Source organism: Hyaena hyaena, unplaced genomic scaffold, assembly GCF_003009895.1.
Source record: "Hyaena hyaena isolate Hyena2069 unplaced genomic scaffold, ASM300989v1 scaffold_177, whole genome shotgun sequence".
Taxonomy (NCBI): Eukaryota; Metazoa; Chordata; class Mammalia; order Carnivora; family Hyaenidae; genus Hyaena; species Hyaena hyaena.
The window spans coordinates 152,501-160,909 of record NW_024080810.1 but is presented as its reverse complement, the minus strand read 5'-3'; the positions used below and the strand labels follow the sequence as shown (position 1 = coordinate 160,909).

At 42.7% G+C, this 8,409-nt stretch overlaps 1 protein-coding gene across 2 annotated transcripts in view; it reads right to left on the bottom strand.

The window, feature by feature from the left end:
• Positions 1-8,409, bottom strand: part of RUNX1T1 (RUNX1 partner transcriptional co-repressor 1) — a 136,229-nt gene that overhangs the window by 37,976 nt on the left and 89,844 nt on the right. For both annotated transcript variants that reach the window (XM_039240569.1, XM_039240568.1), the window contains exon 5: positions 7,689-7,870. In XM_039240569.1, coding sequence (XP_039096500.1) covers positions 7,689-7,870 — 182 coding nt within the window. The remainder of the gene's footprint in view (positions 1-7,688; positions 7,871-8,409) is intronic.

The window sequence follows — 8,409 nt, the reverse complement described above, 5'->3', positions numbered from 1 at the left end:
AAAAAGAATATGTCCACACTGACTTCATCTTTCCCTGGCACTTCCTGTACTGGTCAATTTTGCCACCTTCTACCTAGTCACCCAGGCAGAAACGTGGAAGTCATGCTACAACTTTCCTCTCCAAATCGCGTCCTGCCAAGAGCTTGACTCTCTGGGACGCATCCCTGTGCCCTGCTCCAGCACACCCCATCCTGGCCTGATCATACCACTGTCTCACTCCACCAGCATCTCAGCCAGAGCCAGGGCTTGGAGGCCAGCAGACTCTCACAATCAAAACAGATGTATTTATTCTTCTATTTCAGAAGGGCATACTTAAATCTCAGGAAGTAAAAGTTCTATGTTTAAAAAGCCCAAAGACATTAATAACTTAAACACATCTTCCTTCCCTTTTCTAACACATGTGATTTGTTAAGGTTCCCAGAGACCAACTCGACACAGAACCCAAGTGGGAGGTTATCATCCTTGACATCATGTTTTCAGAACACAAATCAGCCAAAGCTCTCTTCAGGAATTGTTAGGAACTAGGTAAGTTTAGATAAAAATTTTATATAACACGTTTCCATTGGGGTTGAGTAATATATCTGAAATAAAAGATTACACATGACCCTGCCTCCTTAACATGAAAATAAAACCTAATTCTTCATGACACCCTCTAGTGGTTTCCATGTTCTTACTATCCCCCTGGAGGAAGTGGGATATGTAAGTGGGGAGAACAGAGAGCTGAATGACACAGGATCATCACTGGGCCATGTGGGCCGTATGTGCCTTCCAGCTCTCCATGGCTGAAGCGGCACCCAGGAGTCAGCTTCCTGAACAGCACGCTTATACCTTCAGGAGTGAACAAGATGCAGGTGGGCATTTGTCACTGCAGACAGACAACCACCACACTTGGATCTTCACACATTACACCCTGCAGCTTCACAGAGCCATCTAGGTCTTCCCTCTGTGTCTCCTAAAGCTTGCCACCTGCCCAACAGTTAGGGTGCTTGTCACCAGCTGTCCCCATGCCTTTCCTAATTTCTGGCCACTACAGTGTACTCACTCTCTCCTGCCCCTCCTATCTCCCTGCAACTCTGCTTTCTTACTCTGTCATCTATAAATTCCAACTGGAGCCTTCCAGGCTTTTCCAGTCAGTGAACCAGTCACGGCATTTTGTTCCTGGGCTACTCATGGCAATTTTCATTAATTTCAGATATGCGTCTTTTAAAACAATGGAAAGCAAGAAAGTCATCAAGAAAGCAAGCAAGAAAGATTCTTGAGGGAGAGACCATTTGGTATACTACTGAAAAGGACTGCATTAAGCTTAACTTGATTTCTTTGTTCAAGTAGTGTCGGTGGCATTGTTGTGGTTATGTGTGTTGCTTGTGTGTGGTGCTTTGCTTTGTTTTGATTAGACATCTAGTATGTATAATGCACTGTCCTAAGCTTTAGTGGGAATACAAAAATGACCAAGACACAATTCATGATAACCCAGGACCCTCCTCCTAAGACTATCATTTAGCACTAGACTTACTCTTTTTGGAAGTGTGCTGGCAAGAAATCTTTACCATAAACACATCGGAGATACAAGGCTTCTATACATCAATGCAGGACCTGTATTTGACAGATAGGATAAAAATAATACAAAAGGGGAACTAGGATATTAGGAGGAGTAAAGATCACTCCACAGTGACACTCAAAGGAGCAGGGGCAATGGAGGTGGCTTCAGATTTTGGTGCTGCTAATTGCTGGAACTTAGAAAGCTTAACCTCTGTGCACCTCTGTGTTTTCGTCCACAAAATGAGAATGACTGTCTCAGAGCTACTAAGAGGACTATCTGAAAAACTCCACACACAGAGCCCAGCACATGTTGGCATTCAATAGTTTAACCAAATCACTTTGTGTTCAAGGCAGAGCATTCAGTGGCTGGTGGTATAAGAAACCTAGTTATAAGATCATGGGTGTTTGAGTCAGAGAGGTAAGGATCAGAATCCCATCAGTGCCTCTTAGAAGCCATGTGATCTCAGGCCCATTCTCCAGCCTGCCTCTACACAGCAGGACCGTCAGAGAGTAAATGCCATAGAGAAGTCCCCTCTCTCTGCAGTTTCCCAGCTCCCGATGGTCAACCGGAGTTCTGAAGCAGATGAGCCTCCTCACAAATCATCTGAAGGCCTATCATAGCCTGATGTGACATCGCAATTCCCACATCATTCATGTCACTTCATCTCATCACATGGGCATTCTCTCATCCCGCATCATTGCAAGAAGGGTGAGTACAGTACAGTAAGATATTTTGAGAACGCGTTGACTTAACTTTTATTACAGCATATTGTTATAACAGTTCTACATTATTACCGGTGTTGCTAATTTCTTACTGTGCCTAATTTATAAATTCAACTTTATCATGGGTATGTACATAGAGGAAAAAACAGAGTATACAAAGGGTTTGGTACTGTCTGTGGTTTTAGGCATCTACTGGGGGGCATCTGGAAACATACACCCCAAGGATGATAGGGCGCTACTGTATATTAATGTCAGTTACTTAGCATGAGGCCCTGCACATCTTAAGTGCTCAGTAAAATAGCAACCATTTTTTAAAGTTTATTTTTGAGAGAGACAGAGAGAGGGGGAGAGAGACTGTGCTTGTGAGTAGGGGAGGGGCAGAGAGAGAGAGGGTAAGAGAGAACCCCAAGCAGGCTCCACACTGTCAGTGCAGAGCCTGGCATGGAGCTAGATCCCACAAAACATGAGATCATGACCTAAGCCGAAACCAAGAGCTGGACGCTTAACCAACTAAACCGCTCAGACACCCCAAATAGTAACCATTTTTAATATTTATGATTGGGAAGCCTTCATTTAAATAGATACCGAGTTAGCCTGTGAAGTATGAATACAATGATGACATATAAGAACCAAGGAACAGAGCAGAAACCACCGTTCAGAACACAGACTAACACATGAAGAGGATTCAGCAGGGCTAGATCCTAGGAGAGCAGCAAGACATAAGGCTGGCAAGTTCAGGTTGGTGTGGAGAGACCAAAATGTCCTCTACAACCATGCAAGTCTTCTTATCACGTAAATGCAACTTAATCCTATTTTACTAGAAATCTTCAAAATTGATCTGACTATATATTAAAAAAATCATTTCTACAAGAATGATTACTCCCTTCATGCAACTGAAGCCTGCGTAAAAGATGCAGCATGAAACAAGAATGTGTGAATTTAACATAAACTTCCTATATTTTGTCATAGACAACTGGATGCAGTAGACAATACTAATTTAATTCTTATTTGCATCGTGAGTTAATCCTGCAATTCCCTGTAAAGTGTATCTGCCTTTTCTTTTTAGAAAGACAAAAATATTGAAACCTCACTTATTCTACAGAAATGGACAAATGGGCCCAGTGGGATCAGCCAGTGTGTACTGCGATGACAAATCTGAACATTCAAACAACACAGTTTCAAAATGACTGTCTTCTGACCCTCCAACCTTCAGCATTTTTTAACTTACTCATTAAGTCAGGAAACCTGGCTGGCTGTGGGTCCTCTGTCGTTAAAGAGATTTATAAACCCCCAGGATATTATACTATCACATTTACCCACTTGGGCAATCACACAGCAGAAACAAATGAGGGAAAGTAAGGGGGGGGGGAAGCCCAATTCCTCATTGAGCTTATTTAAACTGCACGTTAAACACAATTTGTGCAACTGCAAGATTTCAGGTATATGTTTTGCCACTAAGAAGCTTAGTGACTTTAGGCAAGATCTTTGGGCCTTCATTTCCTCAAGCGTAAAGAGAAAGGGTTGGCCTGATAGATCCAAAAGATGCCTCCCAGCTGACAAGCTACAGAATTCTAAAGGTCAAACAAGTCTTTTTAGAAACTAATATTTAATTATTGAGGGAGGAGGTAATACATGATAATGCAACTACGTGGCTTACATAATAGAATCTAGATTGTTAAGCTAAGAACAATTTAAAGCACAGTTAAATTAAAACAATGATATGGAAGAAGAGGATTAATATTTAACATTGATCATTTGAAACAGTCAGGGGTGGAGGTGGAGATAGTGTTATCCATACAAACCCAAGATCAGTCAGTTTGATGTCTCAAGCAAAAAGGAGTCTCTGAGTCAGAAGATCAGCATGAACAGGTAGGTATGAACACAATATTAAAGACAGGTTATGACCAAAAGCTGCAATATCAAAGCCGAGAAAAGAGAAGTAGCAATGATCATTAACATTACATGGGTTTTTTCACTCTAAACATTTTTATTCATTTTGCAGTCTCGAAGGAATGCAGCCTTGTCTAATTGTTCTTTCCCTCCTCACCCCATATGAAAGCATGAGTGTCCTCATGATGAATATGGTGAAAAGTTTTAAAGAGTGCGCTTCTAGTCTTGTCTTTAAAAGTGGCCGGGGCACCTGGGTGACTCAGTCGGTTAAGCGTCGGACTTCAATTCAGGTCATGATCTCACCACTCGTGGGTTCAAGCCCTGCGTCAGACTCTGTGCTGACACCTCAGAGCCTAGAGCCGGCTTCGGATTCCGTGTCTCCCTCTCTCTCTGCCCCTCCCCCATTAGCACTCTAGCTCTCTCTCAAAAGTGAATAAATGTTAAAAAAAAATTTTTTTTTTTAAAGTGGTCACTGTGTTTAATCAGTGCAAGGAAGGTTCCTATCCTCTTCGTCAGCTCCCTCCCTCACAGAATGACAGAATAAAGGTCTACTGCAACCAATCAGCTTTTAAATGGCAACAAAGAGTAGAAAGCAGAATTTTCCATTCACTTTCCTGAGGATTTTAAATAACAGCGTGAGTTTAAAATGAAAATTGTCTTTTTCTAAACGGGGTCGTACACTATTTTACCACAGACCTACAAATTCAGTACAGTTGTTCAGAAAACTCACCCTGGAGATCCTTTAAAAAGGATGTTGCCTGGATTTCACTGTTTGTTTTTTTTTTTTTTTACAGACAAAAAAAATTTCATAGATTTCCCCTGAGGGTTCATTTCTCTGTAAATAACAATAATGTTTAAAAAAAAGAAAAAACAACCACTACCAGTGGCAATCCTATTTAAGGAGGAGAAGAAAGTTAAATTTGCCAAAACTCATCCCTGAAATACATGATAACTGTTCAGTAGATTAAATCTGCAATCGTCACGGAATTTGAGCCCCCAAAGTTGTAAACAAAATATAGAGCGCTCTTTTGTTCGTGACATGTCATGAACAAATTACCAAAATGTGTTTTCTCCTCAGGTGTCAGTTTTTCCCTCTTTTAGTGACTGATGGTTCCCAGTGTTATTACAGAAACAGATTGATCTTTTTAATGAGCCAGTTTAATAGACTCCAAAATCTCACCGTGGCTGCTCATCCATGGCGGACCATATGCACCAACAAAACATTCAGTAAAACAAAAAAAGCTCTGCTGTCAGACAGCTCCATACTCTATAAAATTTCATATAGTCGATCTGGATATACAGATAAATAACCAGAGAAGAGGAAAATGCATATGCAAACAAGATGCAGAAAATATATGCAAAAAAATACTGTAGAGACCCATATTTTCTTGGCTCTGATCAGATTCCCACAAGATACAAATGTATTTACACAGCATGTTCTCATTTCCCATCCTCCCAACTCTAAGGAACTCCATTTGCCATCCTTCCGTTAAAACACACACTTCAGGGCTCCACTTGAGAAAGAATGTTCCAGCCAAAGAGCAACTGTGTGAATTTTGACTCCAGCAACTCTTTATGAATAACCGAAGGGAGAATAAGCCTGGAGGCTCTTTTAAGAAAGTTCTACCTGATAGAACGCAAACATGCATGCACCTATTGCTGCAGATCGCCAAAACAAAAATGCCGGTTATCTGTGGAACTTACAGGAAGTTTCCACATCAGTGTTAGCACACTGCTCAAGGCTCACCTCAGCGTCGCCCAGGCAAAGTCTGCAGGCACAGCACGCTCAAATAGAAAACAAAACACTGGGAAGGAAAATCAGTGGGGCGACAGCTGGGAATACAGAGGAGGGCAGGACACTGTTTTGTCTGTTACTCAGCAGTTGGGGTTTCTAGAACGGATTGTGTCCACCTCCAATTTTGCCCTATAGGATTATCTTTACTACCGTTATCACAGCCATCTAAACCTTTCCCTAGTATCCCAGAGTCCACTCCAATAAATATTTTCTTCCCAATTGTCCATCTACTCTCCCCCTAACTCTTTAATATTATCCTAGAAAAACAGAGCTAGAACATCTCCATTCCTGCCCCTAGTAACGATATCCTGCAGGGTAAATGGGTTAGAATCAGACAGGAAGGTGCACGTGAATCATCTATCCTCGGGCTGCTTCTTGGCCTTCAGTATCATGTGGACCCGCCACTCAGACACCTGGATTAAGCAGCTGCCTTTAAAAGCTAAAGTACCAAATGCTTAAATATGACTGAGGAAATACAGCTTGCGAAAGCGAGAAAGCGGCACGGTCGGCAGGTCATGTCTGGAGGTGGGTCTAAGGCATGTCAGAAGTAAACTAATGTTTAACCTTTTGCTATAGGATTTTAAACTACTAAAAGGTCCTATGTCAAGAGGAGAAAAACTCCAGAGACTGTAGCATAAAAACTGCTTAACAGAGGATTATGTAATAACTGTATGTAAACTGGCTGGCTTTTAATAACGTTCTGATTTGCAAAGCAGCTAATACATTTGAGGGTAGCTAAGTCGGTCACAGATAGATGTCTCTGAGTAGCTCCAAGGATCCTAAGCTCCTATGAATCTGGAACATAATTGTGCCAGAATGTTAACCCTCTCAAAGGCTGTCACATTCATGCCTGATGAAATGCAGAAAGAGGGAATGGATAAGTAGAGAAAGGAAACAAATCATGTGACAAATACATTTCTGAATACAGTTTCATTTTAATACGGTTCCATCTTTTGATAAATACTATGCAAGATGCCGCTAATGAGACCTCATACTCCAATATTAGAAAATAGTTATATTTGAGGATGAGGTACTCGAGAAAATTATTTTAACAGGAACATGAGAAATTTCATGTATATGCCTTATTCAACAACCTCTTTGTAGGGCTGAATGGAGAGGGGGCTTTGTTTTACAGTTCTGAGAATTCTCAGCGATGAGAGCAGAGTGTCTGATGAAACGAATAGTGGCTGATAAAGCGTTCAGCAAAAAATGCCATCTATTAACTCCATTACTTAAAGCTTATCTTCACTCGGTTCATCTAGCTTCCCAGAAGTTTTCTCTTAACTCATATAAACCCCAAATTAAATAGCTATTGCATTGTGTTTATTGAGCAATGCATAAGAGCCAGCTTTCAAAACCACCACGTCCTGAGAAAACTTGGAACAGCAGATTTCCTAACACTGAAGGGCAAAATATGCGGTCAGGTTGAATTATATAATAAATGAGAACCTTAATCTTGACTGTATGTCTAAGAAACACCAGTGGTACCTAGGACATCTGAATGCCAGTTGTCTTTACCTCTTCTTTTAGTGAAGATTCAGCTGCCCAAAAGCCTAACTGACACAGGCCAGGGAGTCACCACCACCCAGTAACACCCCAGGCCAGCGCAAGCTCAGAGACGGCCCCCTGGCTTGGCGCTGTTCTGCAAGAGGACAGCAGCTCAGACATGACACAAAACGGGTATTGTACCACAGATGGGAGGAAAGGGCCACGGTTAGCCCGGGGTCCTCCTCCCTCTCACCTGTCTGGAGTTCGCCTCTTCCCGTTTTCGTTCACATCGAGAAGCAGCTCTGAGGAGTCAACAGGTGAGGTGGTGCTGGCATCCAGCAGCAGCTGTTCATGCTGGGCGAGGTACTGGGCAGGGTTCTGCTTGGCCAGCCTTGCGCAGTGGAGGAGCTCGCGCTGCAGCAGGGGCAAGTTGGCCTGTGGGAGCACGACACGAATGAGAGGGCGGAGCGGCAGGCCCCGTACAACCAGTGGACCTGCTCCACTTTTTCCAACGCTGTTGGAGCACACGGCCCAGCTCAGCTCCTGCGCCCGGGTCGCCCCAGATGTGAGGTGTTCGACCTCTGTGAGCCACCTCGCCGATCCTGCCTCAGTGCCCTGGACAACCACGGGGGTAGCTCCTATTCACTTTTAGAATACCTTTGTACTCAAACGCGACGGGGCTATAAACTCCACAGGGTATCAGATTCTGGCTCCAGCAGTGAGCAACTCTGGTTTCCACAGGGAAGAGGGAAGGTACAAGAAAGACAAATACAGTTCAGTTAACCTGGAGGTGAGCTCCCTCACACATCCCTACCTAGTGACTTAACTAGGCAAAACAGGTTAACCCCATGAAGTATCTCTAGTCAACAACTAACTTCAAAGGGAAAAATATGGAGATGAACATAAAGGTTGCTTTTAATGCTCATCAGATTTATACAACATTTAAGTAATGGCCTGAGTTGGATCAGATATCC